Source organism: Pelophylax lessonae (genome assembly GCF_965119305.1).
Source record: "Pelophylax lessonae genome assembly, chromosome: 3".
In the NCBI taxonomy this organism is placed as follows: domain Eukaryota; kingdom Metazoa; phylum Chordata; class Amphibia; order Anura; family Ranidae; genus Pelophylax; species Pelophylax lessonae.
In genome coordinates this window covers 541631000-541653030 of record NC_138770.1, presented here as the reverse complement: position 1 = coordinate 541653030, position 22031 = coordinate 541631000, and the positions used below count along the sequence as shown (strand labels likewise).

Below are 22031 nucleotides of genomic sequence, written 5' to 3'. Positions count from 1 at the left end.
TTTGAGTTTAATACTGCTTTAATGCCTAAATTTACTTAAAAAAAGGAATAAGCTAAAAAAAAACACGACAGCATAAGAGACATAGATTAGAGACTTATAGGAGTTGATTTGCTAAAGACAAATATGCTGTTCATTTTTCATGTGAAGTTTTGCTTTGCAAGGGAGTTTGCCCCAGAGTTTAGTGACACTTAGAGCTAAAGCTCCATCATCCAATTATGTGCAAGCAAAAATGCCGTTTTTTTTTTGTACCTATTCTTGCATGTGTTAAGGTATTCTTTGCAAAGTAAAACTTCACTATATTCACTAAGCTCTGGGGCAAATTCCCTTGCGAAGTACGACTTTACTTGCAAAGTGAGCACCAATTGCATCAGACACATTACTGTCCATTCCCAATTAATGCTTCTACATTTGTGCTCCCTACCTGTTCCCTACAGCTCCCAGAAAAAAATAAAAAGAGGTAAGGGATGAACATCACAGAAAAAAGTTAATGCATAAAGGAAATAAAACAAGTCATTTAACTGTTAGAACCTAATCTAAAGAATATTTTTCCTTAAGTAAGCACCTATGTGGGAAAAACACAGATTGTCGTCTACAGGGGCCCCATAGTCCATACAAGTGCCAAAGGGTGGGTACCAGCTCATTAGATTCTCTATGTGCTGTCTGTGTTTTCCTGCACTAGTGAACCCTGTTCTCTCAATTTTCCCCTTGTATCACATTGATAGAAAGTGTGGGAAGTGGAGTTACAGACAGCTGTAAACAACGTGCCCATAAGAACCATCCCAGTCTCAATCCAAAACTAGAAAAAAAGTTGTGCTTTAATACTGTGTGCATTCATGACAAAGGATGCCCAGGACATTATGGGTTTTTCAAAGATGGAGCACAACAGAAGTTGTTTGCCTTCAGGCTCTCTCACTTTGAATGACCCTTTATAGTAAGCTGTCTGGAGGTGATTATTTGTGTATTACAGCTTGTGTTTCCGAGCTCAGTAAACAACAGGCTTTTTAGCAAAGTATATAGGGGTAGCCTGGAAAACATGTAAAAAGACCCTTAGTTCACATCTAGGCATTTTGGGTGATTTTCTGCTCTAGGCCTCAGCTCTAATAATGCCGAACAAGACAAATCCCATTCATTTCCATAGGCCCCTGTTCACATCTGAGCATTATTATTTTTTTTCATAGGTCACTTAATAATAAGGTCACTCAACCTGAAAACGCTTGCACAAAAAAGCCTTAAAAGCCCTTGTAAAACGCCTGTAAAATATCAATGCCTAGATGTGAACGTACCTAAGTGCTCCACTTGTTGTATAGATCTGAGAATACAAATGTGAAAACTTTAGTTTTTAGGCCAAACCATAAATGAAAAGAATAGCCACTATTAGGGATGGGTCAAACACCCCCCTGTTCGGTTTGCATCAGAACATCTCGAACAGGGAAAAGTTTTAGCGAACATGCAAACTTAAAGTCTATGGGACATGAACATGACAATCAAAAGTCCTCATTTTAAAGGCTTATATGTAAGTTATTGCCATCAAAAGTGTATGGGGACCTGGATACTGCCCTGGGGGACATGTATCAATGCAAAAAAAAAAAAAAAATTTCCCCATGTTGATGGGGACAAGTGCCTCTTCCCAACAATCCTTGGTTGTGGTTGTCTGGGTCTGCGGGTGGGGGGCTTATCGGGATCTGGAAGCCCCCCCATGTGAATGGGTATCGGGTACATTGTACACTACCCATTCACCAAAAAAAGTGTAAAAAAGGTAAGAAACACAGGAAACAGTTTTTGATAAGTCCTTTATTAAAAATAAAAATTAAAAAGATAGTTTCCCTTGATGTAAATCCATAATCAATCACGACGCCCACCGCACCCGAAAAAAAATAAAATACGCTTCCGCCTCTTGGGAGGCGCCCCGCCACATGCCTTCTCTCTGCTTTGACAGTTCTTATATAGGCATGGGGTGGGGCCACCCGGCTACGTCACCTGGTGGCACCGCCCCCTTCTGATGTCACATGACATCTCTTTAGATCCCCCCCCATTTACTTTCTCTCAAAGTGACAATTGGCAAAACTACAAATACTGGGGTGGATCTCTCTGACAAGGACATTGATCACAGGGGTGTATTTCCCCATGCCATCCAAAACTAAAAACTTTACTTACACTTTTATAGCTTGTGTGGGGTAGGAAAACATTCTGCCCGGGTTGGACTCCCATTTCTGGAGCCTGTTTTAGGATCAGCTTAGAATCAGCCTTTACAGAATAATGTGACTGGTTGAGGGGCGGGTTAAATTATGTAAGAATTAGCGTGAATAAGGTGTCAAAGAGTATCAACACTTTTTAAATCTCAGGCTGTTCAAAGTTTGTGTGATTCAGGTAGGCATATAAGACAAATACTGTATGGTGGAAAGGGAAGTTTTTTTAGGAAAATGTATTCAAAAGGTTTAGGATATTGCAAAAGCTGTTTCTTTTTGGTGTGAATTATTTTTGATCTTAAGAAAAGTCCATAAAGGTAAGGGCCTGGTATAATCTCAGTGTCCAAGACTTGCTTTATCCGACAATTTTTTCTTGCTAGTGAATTCTAGCACACTGAAGGGTTTGAGAGGTTTCTTACTATTGCAAAGTAAAGTGTATGCAGTCTAACCATAAAACGTGATGGACCATAATATAATAATACAAATCAGTATAATGCACAAGGTTTACCAGATTGCCATGACTTTTTATAAATAAGAGAGTTAAAAAAATGCTCTTCACAAATGTGTATGGTTAATTTGACATCTAGGTTCACCCCTTTCCATCAAGGGTTTTGCATACATTTTAGGTAGGATACAGTTCAGCCTCCAACTTTCCTCTTCTACTTACCTGGTTGCATTCTAAGTCCACTCCTTATGTTCCTTGGCTCAGAACCACCATCAACACATCTCCATAATGTATTATATATTTAAAATCTGAGATGTTTTACTCATAGAGTAAGTCCAAAAACATAAAGCATAAGGATTCCAACAATTATTCTGTTTAGTTGAAAGGCTCACCTGATTTCCTAGTAAGTCTATGTGCGTTTCACTGGGATGTGTTGTCAGCAGGACCTTACAACTGACCCCCTCCCTCTCCAGAGATACTCTACACCAATCCTCTGGTTCTGGTGCATATGTTAAGATTCTGAATATTAATTTCATAATCTATAATACTCACATAGCAATACAATTAACAGCACCTTTAAACATAAGGATTCTAACACTTAAGGTGAAAAAAGGCTCACCAGAGTTGCATGACCCCCTTTAAGAGCAAGTGAGTCTTGAAATGCTCTCCCTAGGTATAGGCATCTAATAGGTCATCCAGGTACTCCCCTCCTCACTACCAGGACTTTACTCATGCAGAAAGGATCCAGCACACCATCAAATCCTGTCCTTCACTCCTCAAAAAAAAGCCATCCCTTCTGTTCCACAGCTCAGACCAGCATTAAAATACAGACACCTCTATAGTGTAGTAAAGTTTAATACCACAAAGCATTATATTGTAAAAGATTATACTCACATAAAAAGTAAAAGTTTGCTTAAAATTAAAATTCCAGTACTTCAAGGTGTGCCTGCGTGATGATGTCACTTCAAACTGATGCGTTTCTTTATTTGACTTCCTCAGGAAGTCTGACATTACCCAGTCCTTTTGGGATGTGGCAGTGCCAATCTACAATATGGGTGAGTATGAATGCATAACTATACAATTTGGTTATGCGTATATCTGATCTACAAGGAGAGAATAAGGGGGGGGGGGGGATTAACCAGGGTCTTTTATTTTTATATGTATGAAGGCAAATATTGCTCTTTGGACTTTATTGAGGATGTGATGGGTAAGAGAATGGGGTTTATTTGCATGGGATAAGTATTACCATGTTTTCAGCCATAAAGCAAACAGATGCCGGGGTTTTCTGCCCTGAAAACCAATGTTAGCATCTCACTGATTGCTTTTACTTGACTGGTATTACTTTTATCCTTGATTGTACAGTCAACATTAGGTTGGGGCCTCTAAAGGAGGACATATTTTTGTTGTAACAAAATCCAGATTTTTCTCAGCCTACAATTTAGAAAATCTCATGTGACTTAAAAACCCATTTTAGTACATGATGTTTACAGCTAAAACAACTTTTTAATTGAGGAATGTGACACTTCAAAGAAAAACAGAAGCGGCGTGTGGCTTGTTGATAAAGCCTGTGGAAAGAATGCACGTTCCTTTGTTTGGAGGTCAAATAGGAATAGTTGACAGCAAGAAAGGGAAATAATGACTGAGCCAATGAGTTTCATTTAGGGTGGCTGAACAGTTCTCTCGCCAAGGACCACTGACAGTGATGGAACCTCCTGTTTATGTTCTTATTCACTACATGACCGGGAAGTGATAATTCTTCCTGCCTTGTGACCCTGGTGACAACCAAGGATTCCCTCACTTTGGAGAGATTTCCTCTTACTTCCTGTTTTGGCCATGGAACAGGAAGCGAATCGAAATCTATCCAAAGAGGACACTGATGGTAAAAATACTAATGGCTAATAACCTACTCAATTCAAAAAGTTTTGCTTTTAGCTCTACATTAATGTAGTTCAATGAGCACATTTGTTAAATTAGTCAAATACGTCATTTGGAAATAAGATTTGTTAAAAAAAGAAAGCCCCTATAAGTAATCCAAAAAAACTCAGATACCTTCAGAAGCATGCACAAGTTTGTAAATGTTATATATATATATATATTACTGTAACATATACATATACTGTAAATATATATATGTATTTATATGAAAAAATATATGTATACTTATACATATTGGGAGAGGAATTCACTAAAACTGGAGCAGCTATGTATTATCAAAGTTAAACTGAGCAAGCAGAACGAAGAAAAAACGTTGTAGGATCCCCTTTACTTGTGTCCTAACATGCTTATTTTTCCTAATGATTTATCCAGCACTGCCCTGCATGTTATGATTTTTAAAGTATTTCTAACCCATTAATTAAGAAATATACAGGGTGTAGTACCAGCATCTTTATATAAACTATGCTAATTACATCCTGAAAAATACCCCAAATTGATTTTTTTTTTCAGGAGTCATGTGACCACCTCAATTTTTACTGTGGATGGGATTGAATTTTATGTGTCTGGTCACTGAGGGAGAGAACACTATCAGCCTAAGGGCTGTGCGTCCCTGTTAGGGAAGCACTGCAGTTTGGGCCTGAATAATTGGCTTCCTGTGGTCTCACTGACTGACTACAGGACCTTGCAGGCAGGATCATCAGCTATGTATTAACATTTCTCGAATAATGAAAATAAAACCTTTGCAAAAGTATATTTTAAGTATGACTAAAGGTATTTTGTAAATCTGGATAGAGTGGTGAGGGATTAGAACCAATGTCAAGTGTTTATTGCTGTCTGTGTCCCTGTTAGGGGCATCCACGCTCTCCAATTGTCCTAATTACTGATGTAGCACCCTCCTAGGTAGGTGCTAGGTAAAAGCATTGTTTGCTCTGCCTGCTTATCAGGGGAGCCTGATTGTTAGTTTTGCCTGTTGCATGTGTCCATGTGTGATTTACCTGGTCTGAGGGAGTGTCCCCACTGTATCCAATAGGGGAGCCTTTTGGACATTGGAGGAAACCCAGCCAGTGAAACACAGGCTTTTGTAGCTGTCCCAGTGGGTTGGCACAGAGAGTGGTGCATCCTGGGATTGGCTATAAAAGCCAAGGGCATATGTGACAGCGCGTCCTTGGGCGGGAAGCCAGGTCCCAGAAGGAGGGTGATGGCTATCTCTCCTCCTGTCAGCAAGGAAGGTGGTCACAGGTAGTCGGCCTAGTGGACCAAGTGTGTGATGCTGAGCCAGGAGGTCCAGGATACTGACAAGTGGAGGTGAAGGCAGAGCAACCCAGGGAAAAACAGTGTCCATGAGTACCGGGAAGCTTGCCAGGGGTCTGCCCAGGAAGGGGACCACTCCAGTGGAGAGTCAGTGGACAAGGAGCTAGCATGCACGGGAGGTGAGAAAGGGGGTGCCAAGTCAGAAGAGAAATTCAGTCAGGAACCAATCTCTACTTCACTTCAGTGGCAAGGTGAAGCAGCAGCTTTGCTGCACTCATTACAGTTAGTGTCCTCAGAAATTGTGCATAGTTCAGATTGGAGTATCCCACTCATCCCTTCTCCCATCCAAGTTCTAAAATAAAACACAAAAACCAAATCCACTGGACTGTTCATTGTCTGAGCCAAGTCTTAAAGTGATACGTTTTACGGACTGTTGCTATGGGTAACCCAGGGGAATTCACACTCAGCAGCAACCTAGGGGGCAGTACTACACTAATGTGGGGTAAATGTTGAAATTTTGAGTTTCCACCAGAACAGTAATAGAAGGGAAATCTTTCCATAGGGACACTTGTACTGTTTTAAATGGTAAAAAATATCTCACACTTTGTCAGGAGCAGGACTTGAACCTGACACCTCTGCTGTGTCTGGCAATGTCTCTGCTTGCTGAGCCACTTGGAATTCTAGACAGTTCCCTGGACAATTCCTTGAATGATCCTGCCGTGAATCTTAGTTGCCTTGAACCTTGAACTCTTTGCTCCTCCCATGAACTTCCTGATTTAAGCCATGTCTCTGCACTTCCTGGTTCCTAGAATATTGTGCTTTCTCCAGCCAATATCTCACTTTTGTCTCTCCTGCTGCCGTCCATATCTTCGCTACCATTCATTACCGACATTTGGCTTGCTCCTCGACTATGCTTCCTGCTTAATCCCAACCTGAAACTATTAGTTACCGACCTTTGGCTTGTTCGTCGACTACGCTTCTGCTTGATCCCTACCTGCTATATCTGCTACTGGACCCTGGCTTGCTCACCTCTTGGTGGGGTGATCCTGAGGACCGTGACCTGGTGCTAACACGCAGCAAAATCCATCTCCACCATCAGAAGCTCTGGTGAACACCGGTTGGTACTTCGATTCTGCAATTGATCTGCCAGAGTGACCTGCCTGTGTTCCTATCCTGCTGGTTCCTGTGTGAGCTTCCACTGCTATAGCAACTGGTCTTCGAGACTAATCCCTGATCTTGACACACTTCCTGTTGAGTAGTGATAAACTGAATTTGGATTCGGGTAAGTTTAGGAAACTTTGGGTGCTAAATTAAAACCTCATGAGAGCCCAATTTTATAAAACAGTAATGGCCATTTTCTAGGCTAATAGGCAAGCAAATGTCAAACAGAAGGCACAGTGGTTTTAATAATGTTTCTAGGGCAACATTAAAAATGCAAAACTCCTTTAAATAACATGCTTTAGGGTCGATCCTAACCTGCCTGTGAAGTGATGCATCTGCATAATATATGCAACCTACCAACTGGTAAAAATAAGGTTAGCTGCAGTTTTACTGCCCCACAAGCCACAAGTTAGCCTGGCCATCTAGCATGTTAATACACACTGCGGTTGTGGTGTGATGCAGGAAACTTTATACAACAGATTGCATTCGGCAGGCAGTAGGCAACTGAGGGTTCAATGAGTTCATTATAAGGGGTGCATAAGCATACAGAATAGTTTAGTATTTAGGAAAACAGCGGGCAGCTACAGCGTTCACTTTGCACTGAACATTTCCAGCAATGGAAAATAGCAAATAATTGTCATCTGTGTAATGAAACATAAAAAAAATCTATTCGCTGATACCCGTACTACTATAATCTATTACTTTTATTTTTCCTTACAACACACTTCTAATGGTTATGTGACAAGAGCTTTCTATAGGATCACATTTAATGACTCCCAGGTGACCAACTAGTTCTTTCCCCTCCTTAAGAAGTAACATCTTAAGGTTTGTTGTAGTTACTAAGACAGCAGTTTGCTGCTTATCACCTATAAATAACTGTTTTATTATTGGAGTATGGGTCTCCACAAGGAGTTTCGATTTAGCAGTCTATGGAGGAATCAGTGGAACAATAAAGTTGTGACCCTCACCTGGGGTTCCCACTTCAGAGACAGAAAAATGAACATTATTGTGCTTATTTGAAGTATATGGAAATGTAACAAGGTACTGTCATGCTTCCTGCATTAATTAATCATTGCACTCCAGCCAATAGCTACAATCTGATAAAATCTTTATGGCAAGCTGATACTGAAATATAAAGTTTGGACTTATTCTACCCCTATTCTACACAATCTTTATGTCTAGTATCTTACCAGACTCTCTGTCCAATTACTTCTTGAGACTATTCTGAATTTCTGTAGTGGGTACATACTGTGAAGCTTACCCATGAGTACAATCAAACATAGAAGGAGACACATTCATTTTTTGTATTCCTAACAATACCTATGCTTAGGAGCTTTTATAACCTCCTCCTATATGTCAAGGCTCTTTAGCAATCCCAACATAGCAGCTGTTAAAACTCTGTCTAAATATCAACTTTAGAAGTCAAATGTCCACAGCTACAGTTAAACATACCTTAACGCAATATCATCATCCTTCCTTTCCTGATTGGTTACAATAACATTCCTTTACTATTAGCTAGAAACACCATTTTCACAACTGCTGCAGATAGGCATTATAGTCAACCTAGGAAGGCAGCTAGAATAAATTTGAATAAATGCAACCCAATGACAGGCTACTTTAATTATCAATTATCCTTTAACATGGACATGCACATCAAAGACAGTAGCTTGTTTTTAAATAATGTGTTTTTTATGCGCATTTATACATATTTGTCATATTCAACTAACATGTTTAAAAGTTTGTACATATATTTCAGGCAGTAGAATTAAAACCCAACTCCAGGCACGCCAGGCCCACTTCTATTTTCCTCTCCCTCCCCTCCTACCCCACTGGGGCAGATCTTTCCACGTGTCTTGCCTGGTAACAGTCCTCTTTACTTCCTTCTTTCTTTAGTGGTGGGTGCATCCTAAATGTTACATGAACTGTAATTAGGCTTAAAAATATGCGGCAACCTCATTCAAAGTGTTGATTTTTTTTGTGATCAGTGCCAGCTGAAAAAGAAGAGTGTAATTTATTCAGCAAACTGAGAAAAATTCAACTTTTTAGGTTCCTTCAAATCTCATGTGGCCTTGGCCTAAAAATGCCTTTAGGTCCAGAGGCAATCAAGGAGACTTGTGAGGAACAAAATTACTAATCAAATAGCTTTATAAATGGGTTGGTCAACAAGGCCAGATTTTTTCGCAATATAGGTATGTATACTTTCCACCTATGGTTTTCTCCTACGATTACCACTGAGTTTGTTTTACAGCTGCAGAATGTATGACTGATAAACTAAAATTAAATTTAGGAAGGAAAAGAAGTGTTTTTGCCAATGCAACCATGTGGGTTCTCCTTGTAGAGTCTGTTTTACAGATTAGGGTATTGCTTATGAAGGGCAACACAAATGTCTGCTTTTCTTCAGTTTTTAGCAATAAGGTCTCGATGTTTTTTGCAACGTGCATCTTTAGTGACCTTTCAATCCGACTGCTCTAACACTTCTAATGTCTATATGTTGGCAGGTTGTCGTCTTGTCCTCATGGAGCTTGTTACGAGATGCCTCATATTACACGCTATCTGTTATCGCACTCATTGTGGTAAGTATATATGTACCACTATTTTCCAATGACTGGTAATTAATTGATCATGTTATAAAAATATTTTTTTAACCACTTCTGGACTGGAAGGATTTGCCCCTTAATGACCAGGCCATTTTTTGCGATTCGGCACTGCGTTACTTTAACGGACAATTAAGCGGTCATGCGACGCTGTACCCAAATAAAATTGATGTCCTTTTTTCCCACAAATAGAGCTTTTTTATGGTGGTATTTGATCACCTATGCAATTTTAATTTTTTACGCTATAAACAAAAATAGCAACAATTCTGGAAAAAAGAAAAAAAAAAACAATAATTTTCCCTTTCTTCTGTATAACATTCCCAAAAAAAAATGTAAAAATATAAATTTTTTAACATTTTAGGCCAATTTGTTTTCTGCTACATATTTTTGGTAAAAAAAATCGCAATAAGCGTATTTTGAGTGGTTTGCGCAAAAGTTAGCGCGTCTACTAACTACGGGAAAGATTTATGTCATTTTTATTGTTTTTTTTTTTACTAGTAATGACGGCGATCTGCGATTTTTTGCGGGACTACAACATTGCGGTGCACCACTGCAAGATCGGACCCTTAACTGACATTTTTTCAACTTTTGGGGGGACCAGTGACATTACTACAGTAATCAGTGCTAAAAATATGCACTGTTACTGTACTAATGACACTGGCAGGGAAGGGGTTAACACTGTGGGTGATCAAGGGGTTCAATGTGAGCCTAGGGGGAGTGATTCAAACTGTATGGGGACGGGGCTTGTGGAATGATCACAGAGACCTGTGTTCCTATATAGAAGGATCACAGGCGCTCTGTGATCATTCCAGAGAGAAGAACGGTCAGCTTTGTTTACAACAGCTGACCGTCCTTCTCTCTCAGCAGGGAGCAATCGCGGGTGTCAGGTAGCAATCAAAGCTGCCTGCCCGGTGCATTGGAGTCCCCGCTAAAGAGTGGCACGCGCTCGCCCCCTAGCTGCAGGCGCGCTTCCGATGTAGACCTATGCCGGTTCGCGCAGGAGGGGGTGCCTGCCACAGTAAATCTGCAGTGGGCGGGTGGTCCAGAACTAGTTAACACATGTCATTATAGATGTTTATTGATTGTATGTACTTGGTAGCATAAGCAGGCAATAGCGGTAAAGGTTGGTAGCACCCTCTCCTCAATTGAGATACTATAGGGAAAACCTATATATATCTGTTATTACTAGCAAGCCTTACCTGTGGGATATGTTCTTGATTTAGGCAGTAGGGAAATTAGTACTTTCTCTGAACAACGGGTACACAGCCAGCCATTTTACATTGCTCAAGTGTCAGTTTTCCCTTGTTCTGCAGTCCAAGACAATACAATTCAGGAGTCAGTATGTTATATCCTGAAAACCAGGTACTCCACAAAAAGATTATGGTTTTTAAGTTAGGATCCTGATCAAAAAGTTGAGCACTCTTATTTTCAAACATTTGAATGTGTATGTAATATAAAATTCTATAGTAAATTCTGAAATAACGTGAGTCCTATAATAGCAGTTCCCATGTTATTCTTTTAAAAGATTTCTTTAAACAGGTAACTTTGAAAGAGAGAACTAATAACATCAGTGACTGGTACAATATGAAAATTGATTTCTATTTTTTAAATTATGTGTAGGAAAGTATCTTTTTTTAGAGAGTTTGTTCACAGTCATGTGACCTCTTCTACCAACCCACTTGTTACTGGCAACAAGTGGGTTTTAAGAAAAGGTGGGGGACAGGTGCACAATAGCTATACATCAAGAGAAACAGAGATAGTGGGAAGGCTGACTGCATTGCCTGTATGTTATCAAACCTTCATCATATCCCCCAACTTTTTTATATGAGAAGGAGGAACACATTATAGTGTAAAGTATGTAGGAAAAGAACATACCCCTGATATGCTCCAGTTGCATGCACAATAAAGAATGAATGCACAAAAAAAGATTAAAGGTTAAAAATGGTCAGGGCTTTTTTTCACGGGAACGCGGGGGAACGCAGTTCCGGCACCTCCAGCACTGACTTATGTAATGGCAAGGGGTGCTGGAGTGTGCTGCAGGATCTATTAATGCTGGCTGCTGGGGGATTTATTCCAGCTGAAGGCGGTCTATTTTTGCAGGGGGTTCTGTTGTTGCTAAGGAGGTCTATGGTTGCTGGTGGGGAACCTACTGTTGCTGGGGGTGGGTCTTATATTTCTGGGGAGGTCAGTTCTTGCTGGGAGAGATCTACTGTTAAGGAAGGGATCTATTGCTGCTGGCTGCGGGAGATCTGTTGTCACTGCTGGGAGTCTATTCTTGATAGGAGGTAAAGTTTTTTGCGGGTGGTCCATTGTTGTTAGAGGGATCTATTGTTGCTGGTGAGGGGCTATTTTGTTGTTGCCTACAGGGAATCTATTTTACTGCTTTTCTTGTTATCATTACCATATTCCCCAAAAATTACTTAACACCACTAAATGATACTTGGTTCTGTATTTTTTAAAAGGGCAGTACTGGAGGTAGGTAGGGGGTAGAACCATGGAATGGTGCTTGGAGGTGGGTAGGGTCCAAGAAAACGGGTGACTTGGAAAGGGGTTCCTGCACCTATTTTGTGAGGAAAAAAAGCCCTGAAAATGGTTAATCTGGTTAAAAAAAACAATAGTTAATCTCACAAGTAGATTTATCACCACTAGTTTCCCTTTGTACTGGCATTTCAAAAAACCAATGGCAGCAGGTTAGAGGTTGGGTTGGATTGATTGTTAAATAATAAGTTTTTCTATGAAGGTATGTACATCATACTAAAAGGAGGGACAAGTGAGAAGAAAAGGGGAAAATACTGGAATTGGGTTCCAAAAAATGGCTAGTCCCTCCAAATTAGGGACAGTTGGGAGCTATGGCTTAGCTTCCAGTTTTAACCACTTTACCACCGGAGGATTTTCCTGCTAAAAGACCAGGGGGTTTTTTGCGATTTTTTACTGCGTGACTTTAACGGACAATTGCGCGGTCGTGCGACGCTGTACCTAAACGAATTTCACGTCCTTTTTTTCCCACAAACAGAGCTTTCTTTTGGTGGTATTTGATCACCTGTGCAATTTTTTGATCATGCGCTATAAAGCACTCTGCCTGGCCGGGGCCGACTGCCGCAGTAAATATACTGTGCGCAGTCGGCAACCGGTTAACTAAAGTGTATGTTTAGACAATATATACAAAAACTGCTTTGGGGTATGTTTTGGGCAATGTCCAGATATGTATACATAAATATTATATCTAAAAATATGGCTGGATAGGTACCACATTCGTGTTTTTAAAATAGCATTCCCAATCGATAGTCAGAAAGTCGCATAGTTCTTAGTGGTCAATAGATCAATCAAATTCATGCCTTTACACTGTGCCTAGTAACTATGAGTGGTGTATAGGCATTAGTTGGTTGAGCTATTGACCACAAAAACCTTTTAAAACTGTAAGCGTATGGTTTTACCCATTACTTGTGGATAAGTGCCTTTAACCGGTTGCCGACCGCCGCACGACTATATACTGCGGCGGTCAGCCCCGGCCAGGCAGAGTGACGTATCGGTACGTCACTCGCCTGTCACTGACTTGCGAGCCTATCGCGGGCGGGCGCGCGCCCGCCGAGGCGCGCGCCTGCCGCGGCTCGTTCACAGACAAGTCAGTGCGTGTGACCGGCGGACTCGATGTCCGCCAGTCACACTGCGATCGCTCCTGTGAAGGGAGAAAGACAGAGCAGCTTGTGTAAACAAGCTGCCTGTCAGTTCTCCCTGTGTAAAAGTGAAGATCTGTCCGTTCTACTATGTAGAACGGTTGATCTTTGCTTTTACACCAATAGGAATGTCCCTACACAGTTAGAATCACGCCCCTAGGACACACTTAACCCCTCCCTGTCCAATAAAGTTAACCCCTTCCCTGCCAGTGTCATTTTTGCAGTAACAGTGCATATGTATAGCACTGATTACTGCAGTAATGTCACTGGTACCCCCAAAAGTGTCAAAAATGTCAGTCAAGGGTCCGATCTGTCCGCCGCAATGTCGCAGTACCGAAAAAAAAATCGCAGATCGCCGCCATTACGCGTTAAAAAAAAAACACCAAAAATGACAAAAATCTTTCCCTTTGTTAGTAAACGCGATAACTTTTGCGCAAACCAATCAAAATACGCTTTTTGCGATTTTTTTTACCAAACATAGGTAGCATAAAACAAATTGGCCGAAAAATGTTAAAAAATTTTGATTTTTACTTTTTTTTTGGGGAATTTCATATAAAAAAATTTGAAAAATATTGTTATTTTTGCAAAATTTACGCTCTTTTTTTGTTTATAGCGCGTGATCAAAAAATCGCACAGGTGATCAAATACCACCAAAAGAAAGCTCTGTTTGTGGGGAAAAAAAGGACATCAAATTCGTTTAGGTACAGCGTCGCACGACCGCGCAATTGTCCGTTAAAGTCACGCAGTAAAAAATTGCAAAAAAAACCCTGGTCCTTTAGCAGCCAAATCCTCCGGGGCTTAAGTGGTTAAACAAGGACTATTGATTTGGTGTATATACATAAATGAAAAGATGTTGGTTTGGGCACACAAACAGAACACCTGTTATTCTTTGTATAGCTAAAAGCATTTACCAACTGTTCTTAATTTACAAAGATATCCTAATTTCAATGCCCTTATGCATATAAAAATCAGATCTTTTACCATAAATACACATGAACTCTTCTGAGATTAGTTTAACAATGACCAAAGTGATAAGAATGTTAAGAAGTTTACATATAAAATTGGGTATAAAGGGGGATGGGGGGGTCAATTCAGAATTTCTTCTTATTTTCCTTCAATAACGTTTCCTAACCAATCACGGGTCATTATATTGATAGTACCAGTTTAAAGGGCAAGAATGGTGTATTTTTATTTGAGTTATACTAGCAATGTTTGCCTTTGTTGATATGATTTTCTTATTTAAATGATAGCTTGTCCATATTTGTGTTATTTAAATGTGCTTTTGGTGAGAATAAACCATAAAGCTGGGTTCACACATATGCGATGCGGGAACCAGCGCAATTCTAGTGTGGGCCCCCCGCATCGCATCCCCCCCACAGGCAGTTCACACTGCCCTCTGTGAACCGCTGCGGGTTTTAAATACAAAGCTAATGACACTCCCAGAATGGTTCGCAGATCGCAGTGTGAACTGTGGATTAAAACAGGAATTGGATTCCATGAGTGTGAACACCCATGCGATCCGATTCCAGTGCGGGGAAAAAAAGGTTCCTGCACCTTTTTCATGCAAATCCAATGCAAGTTCAGCCATACAACTGTATGGCTGAACTCGCATTTGGACAGACATCGCATGTGATCTACACAGCAATGAAGTGTGAATCACATGCAATGTCTGACATCGCATATGTGTGAATCCAGGCGAAAACATTTTAATAATGGGATTTATAAAACCCGACTTTAAAGGATAAGTTAAAAATAATATAAGAAATAAATAAATGTACATATTTTTGCAGGTACAAAAATGCATTTATTATTTTTTTTCTCAGGCGCAATTTTGTGACTTGTATCAGTGAGTGCTGATACTTTTGTAGGAGGAGTTTTCATTTCTCCCATGACTGTCCTATCAGGCTTTAAGACCCTTAATTCTCTGTCTGATCATGTCTGAACAGTGCTGATTGGCCCTGTGCTGATCATGTGTACCCTCCCAAGAAAAAAAAGATAATCCATCAATCATGATCTGACATCCCACTGTGTTCTTTTTTAGTTACTGGGCATGGAGGAGGAGGGAGGGACTTGGCTGCCATTTAGGATCTGTATACATGCCCACATATGTGATGCTAATACCATGTGACCTGAATAGCTCAGCTAAAACCAGGAAGTGTTCTCTGAGCAATAGAGACCAAACTGAGCATGTGCAGCTGAACTACACTTACTGTGCTTATCTGGACATGTCCAGAGTGAACTTGCAGGAGGGGGAGGATCTGTGCATACAGGATCACACAGCATTTTCACACAATGCAGAGGATTAATAACATAAGTTACACAGCGAGTATAACAAGCATGCTTTTCTGCATCTACAGACAGATTTTACTGTTGTGGGTTTAGTAACACTTTAAGTAAAACATTAAAAATGCCCAATTCCTTTAAATAACATGTCAAGAGGATGCCCATGCTGATGAGGATAAGGGCTTCTTCCCCACAACCCTGGCCAGTGGTTCTGGGAGTCTGCGGGTGGGGGTTTATAAGAATCTGGAAGCTTCCTTTAATAAAAACCTTCCCCATGTGAATGAGTATGGGATACATAGTACCACTACTCATTCACGAAAAAAGAAAAAAGATGTAACCTAGAATTAAAGGGACCGAAACGTGTGACAGTCCTTTATTTAAAAAAATATATAAAAATCCCCTACAAAAGTCCCTCATTGTAAATCCATTGTCAATCCATATGCCCTCTACCTGTTAAGTCACAAAAAAAAAAAACTTGAGGACGGGGCATGGATAGTGGTGATTTAATTGCCCAAATATGGCAAAGGGAAGTAGAATGTACACCACTCCAAGGCTGTCTGCAAATTAAAGATCTCATAATACTGCTGTGCCAACAAGACTGGGTGCCTGCTGAGGTCCACAACCTAAGAAGTCCATGCAACAAAGGAACAAATAGCGGCACAACCAGAAATGAAGAAAAGTCGTTATTTATTGTAGAATCACAGGTTTAACCACTTTACCACCGGAGGATTTTGCTGTCTTCCGTCCAGGCCACTTTTTGCGATTCGGCGCTGTGCGACTTTAACTGACAATTGCGTGGTCGAGCGACGCCATACCCAAACTAAATTTACGTCCTTTTTTTCCCACAAACAGAGCTTTCTTTTGGTGGTATTTGATCACCTGTGCGATTTTTACTTTTTGCGCTATAAACAAAAAAAGAGTGTTTATTTTGAAAAAATAACAATATTTTTCACATTTTTTATATGAAATTCCCCCCCAAAAAAATGTAAAAATCTAATTTTTTTAAAATTTTTGGCCAATTTGTTTTCTGCTACCTATGTTTAGTAAAAAAAATCGCAATATGCGTATTTTGATTGGTTTGCGCAAAAGTTATTGCGTTTACTAACTACGGGAAAGATTTCTGTCATTTTTGGTGTTTTTTTTTTTTTTAACGCGTAATGGCGGTGATCTGCGATTTTTTTTTGCGGGACTGCGACATTGCGGCGGACAGATCGGACCCTTGACTGACATTTTTGACACTTTTGGGGGTACCAGTGACATTTCTACAGTAATCAGTGCTATATATATGCACTGTTACTGTAAAAATTACACTGGCAGGGAAGGGGTTAATTTTATTGGAGAGGGAGGGGTTAATGTATGCCTGGTGACTGACGTGTGGGGGGGGGAGGTGACTGAGTGACAGAAGGACAGATCGGATGTCCAGCTATGTTGAACAGTCCGATCTGTCAGTCCCTGTCACTATGGAGATCCGCCCACTGTGTTTACACACAGCGGGCGGATCTCCAGACTCGATCCCCGACGATCGGGGCAGAGCAGCGGCAATCGCCGCTGCTCCTCCGCTGGCCCGACTCCCGCTGTGAATGAACACAGCGGGAGCGAGCCTCCGGCGGCGCGCGAGCGCCGCCCACAACGGGCGGAGTCCAGCGACGTAGGTCTACGTCGCTGGACGGGATCGCGGCACTTTGCCGCAGTAGCCTCCATGTGAGCGGAGGTAAAGTGGTTAAAACATGACACATTAAGGATCCACACTGTTCAACAGACGCGTTTCACACAAAGTGCTTAATCATTGGGCAGCAGCCATATTTTGGCAGTGATAAAGTCACTGCTATCCCCACCCTCTTCACTTATGTGGAGGGCATTCCCAGTGACATCAACAATTCCTAGGGGCATGGCGGGATTCTTTGGGCCAGTGACAATGGGAAACTGTCATATATAGAAGCCATAGAAATATTTCTTCTATATATGATGCTTAGCTCCTGCTGTACAGGGAGCTGGACAAGGAAAATTTGGGCTTTCATCCTAATGCCCAAACAGCCAAAGTTTGAACCAAAACGCTGGCTGATCCATGCCGCCTATAAGAGCATTATCACGTGAAAAGTGACAAGCAGGTGCAGAGCTTTGACCAATTATGCTATCCCCCTGATTAACTGCTGGAGAATGAATGTGGCATTTGGGCAACATGGACATCCACAGGGTCCCTGGTTCCTGCCTAGGTTTCTTTTTTGGATAATTTGGCTCTGGCTGCCAAACTGTAATAATGCAACTAATATTGCTGGCGAATCCACTCTAGTAAATGCCGTGGATTTACTGACAGCTTTATAAATGGGCCCCTTTGTGTCTACAGTGAGGCACACAGCTCTGCCATCTTGATAAACTTCAGTGCCATCTGCATGCTATGTAAAGAAGTAGATTAACATTTGCTTACATCTGAAGCAGCTGCCAAGTGAAAATAAAAGGCACTTTTCTCCGGCTACGTGCTCAGCAATCTGCATGTTACTGATGTTTAGCATCAGAGATGCGGAGACGGTCACCGAAGTAAGTTCTTCTAAATGATGCAAGATGACTGTGCCCTGTCCAGTGTCGTCGTTATGGCAGAATGTTTTCTGTCACATTGCCACCTTAACCTGCTTAGCTGATTGAAATTTAAGTGCAGTTTGCATTATCATAATTAACATAATCCCAGGCTCATTATACAGTCAATCCAACAGCTGCTTGAAAGGGAGATTTTTTTTTTTCACTTCAGTCCGTCGGCTAGATAAGGAAATTGTTGACTGCAAAATATTCTTATCGTGCAGTTGCAGCTGAAATGATTTGGCAAGCGACCAATAAGTTTATATGAACGGGATTTGGAAGAGAATCTCTATGAATGATACATAATGGCTTTGCATTACATATGGGAAATGATGTGGAGATAATTGATTGTAAACAATACAGATACATAATTGAGTCAAATCCTTTTGTTACAGTTGGGAGATGGACACAGGCTTTTAGCTCGTTTTCCAATTCTCCCTGTAATAATGGATGATATGGCTTATTTTCGAACTTCTCAGTGTGACTCCTCCAGTGATTTGCCACATTTGTTCCCAGTTTGAACTATGTCCCATGTATGACTACCTTCATTGGGCATGTTTTAGTAAGCTTTTAAACCCTGTTTATGCCCATGAGACTAATTCAATTGTACCTTTCCTTAGAACAATGATCTTCAACTAGTGGCTTGGGAGTCAACTGTGGCTTTCAGCCCTCATGGATGTTTCTCTTGGAAGGTCGCTTGTGGAGGTGCCTACAATTTTTCCTTATCTCCATGCAAAGAGACAAGGGCAGCAGAGAAAAGTGGCACTGACAAACACTTAATCTTGGGGAGGGGGGCGTTGGCACAGTAGTGATAGGGACAGGTTATCCTTGTGCCTTTTTGGCTGGACTATGCAACTATCATCTCATGTCTCTGGGCTGCTTAAAGTGATTGATTATTGTAAAGTCTCATTTTTTTTCTAATTAAATACCAAGCATATTATACTTACCTCCTCAGTGAAGTAGTTTGCACAGGGCAGCCCAGAATCTCCTCTTTTCTGTCTGGAGCTCCTGACTCCTCCCTCCTGTTGAGTGCCCCCCACAGCAAACCGCTTGCTATGGGGGCACCGGAGCCGAGCTGCAGCTCCATGTATCCATTCAGACACAGAGCTGCCATTGGGACCTACCCCAGGGCTGGCCCAAGACATTGTGCTGCCTGGGTCCAAGAATAAAATGCCCCCCCCCCAAAAAAAATAAAATCACGCCCACCAAAATGCCAACACATCCAGTATTTTATATAAATATAAAATTTAGAAAATATTGTATATACTGTTATCTTCTTCCATAATTCCCCAGAGGAGATGCTCCGCCTCCTTATTCTCATCAGTTTCTTCTACGGGCGGCAGTATAAGATGGGGAAATGCCGCCCATAATGCGCCGCAAACTGATGACACACAAAACTGCTGGAAAAAAAATCTTGGGAGTAAATTTGCTGCCCCTCTCCAAGTGCTGCCTGGTCCAATGGACCCAGTGGGACCCATGGTAGGGCCGGCCCTGACCTACCCCTTCTCTCTCCTGATTGGCTAACTGAGTTTGATTGACAGCAGAGGAAGCCAATGGCGCCGCTGCTGTGTCTCAGCCAATCAGGAGAGAGAGTCCTGGACATCTTAGGCACTCATGGACATCTCTGGATAGAGATGGGGCTCAGGTAAGTATTAGGGGGGGGGTGGTCTGCTGCACACAGAAGACTTTTTACCTCAATTTATAGAAACCTTCTGAATTGACAACCTCTTTAAGATGGTCCTTAGAACTATGTGTAACTCAACTAAAATATTACAATTTAATTCTAAATTATTTATTATTATAAATATTGAAAACATTCTGCACTGGGCCCTTGGAAGTTAAAGTAGAACTATAACCTTCCATTACATATATGTGCTGCAGCACTTAATTATGAATCCACTTACAGTTTTCTCACAGAACCCTGCAAAGTCCCACAAATACCTGTTGAGCCTGCCAGTAATGTACACCTTACTATGTGTGGCAACAATTCTGCACTGCTCCTGAATTCAGAGAAGAGTAGCCACTTTCATGCATGCTGTGCCTGCTTGCGCTACAGCGAGAGTGTAAAATATTGCAATGGGAGTGGCTTCCAGCATTTGCACTGCTGATTCACAACCCTGTAACTTGTCAATCAGCAGCTGGTCACACCCCATCCAACCCACTGCTTTGTGGGCAGACATCATTGTCCCCAGTGTTAGCTGTAGTGTCTGGAGGGTGAGAGTGTAGGACACAAATGAAAATAGATTAGGTTCAAGGAGTTTTTTTGTTTACTTTATTAGTCTTGTGCAGCGCATAATAACGGGATTTGGTACTTGTTTAACCACTCCCAGACCGCCCGCAGTGTATTTACTTTGGTTTTTTTACGTTAAATACCGGGGTTTTGGCAGCAACTGTATTTTTTTACACAGCTGGTGATCTGGAATCTGATAAAAGTGGTCCTGGCGGCGGATTTAAAATGCCCCCCCCCCCCCCCCACCGCCGCATCCTGGTCTTTTCCCCCGCTTACTGGAGATGTCAGTGATCCGATCTGCTGCAATGATGGGCAGGAAGTCGAGTAAGGGCAAGATGGCTCCCACACGACTCTATTCCCTTGGAGGACCGAGGTCAGACGTCATTTCCGCCTAGCGGCCTTAAAGGGCCTATTTGGGTTTTTTTTAGGGCAAATGTAAAATTACTTTTTTTCTTTTATTTTTTACTTTTAAGTGTAAATGTGAGATCTGAGGTCTTTTTGACCCCAGATCTCACAATAAAGAGGACCTGTCATGCTTATTTCTATTACAAGGGATGTTTGCATTCCTTCTATTATGAATGAAAGTGATCCAAAAAAAATAATAATAATTAAAGTTAAAGTGTAAAAATGAAAAATAAAAAGTAAAATGAATAAGAAATTTTTAAAGTGTCTTTTCCCTCCGAGCTCGCGCACAGAAGCGAACGTATACGCAAGTCGTACCCACATATGTAAACGGTGTTCAAACCACACATGTGAGATATCGCCGTGATTGATAGAGCGAGAGAAATAATTCTAGCACAAGACCTCCTCTGATTTTTAAGTACCGAAGTTTGTTGCCATTCTACGAGCGTGCGCAATTTTAAAGCATGACTTGTTAGGTATCAGTTTAGTTAGCATAACATCATCTTTCAGGTTATACAAAGAAATTGGGCTAACTTGACTCTTTATTATTTTCAAATTTAAAAAAGTGTATTTTGTTCCCCAAAAAATTGCGAAATTGCGTTTGTAAGACCGCAAATACGGTGTGACATAACGTATTGCAACGATCTCCATTTTATTCTCTAGGATCTCTGCTAAAATATATATATATATATATATATATATATATATATATATATATATATATAATGTTTGGGGGTTCTGAATAATTTTCTAGCAAAAATACTGATTTTAACAAAAAATTTCAGAAATAGGCCTGGTCCTTAAAGTGGAACTCCCCCCAAAAGGGGAAGTTACGCTTTAAGGACTCGCCCCCGCTCCTCTTGCACAATTGGCACATTTGAGGAGTGGAGGGGGGGGGGGGGGAAGCAGGTACCTGTTTTAGACATTTAACATTTACCTGACATTTGACATTTACCTGTTTCCACTCCTGTTCCAAATGCTGCTACACACAGCAACAGCAGTTCTCCTCCCTCCCCCCTGCAGTCTTCTGGGACATTGACAGGTCCCAGAAGACTGCATCCACAAATCCAGGATGCGCCGCACAACTCGCGCATGCGCAGTGGGCACCCGGCTGTGAAACTGCTAAGGTGTCGCAGCCTGGTGCCCATAGTGAAGATCCTGGCGCCGCTGAGGGAGAACAGGGGATGAAGACGGCCAGGGTGAGCTCACCACTGGATCATGGGACAGGTGAGGTGTTGTTTTTCAAAAGTTAGCAGCTAGACTTTTTGTAGCTACTGACTTTTATTTTTTTGACAGGTG

General features: G+C 41.2%; 1 protein-coding gene across 1 annotated transcript in view; it reads left to right on the top strand.

Moving 5' to 3' along the window:
• SLC24A3 (solute carrier family 24 member 3) overlaps positions 1-22031 on the top strand; it is a 555181-nt gene that overhangs the window by 448753 nt on the left and 84397 nt on the right. The window contains exon 7 of the mRNA XM_082251629.1: positions 9477-9551. Coding sequence (XP_082107755.1) covers positions 9477-9551 — 75 coding nt within the window. The remainder of the gene's footprint in view (positions 1-9476; positions 9552-22031) is intronic.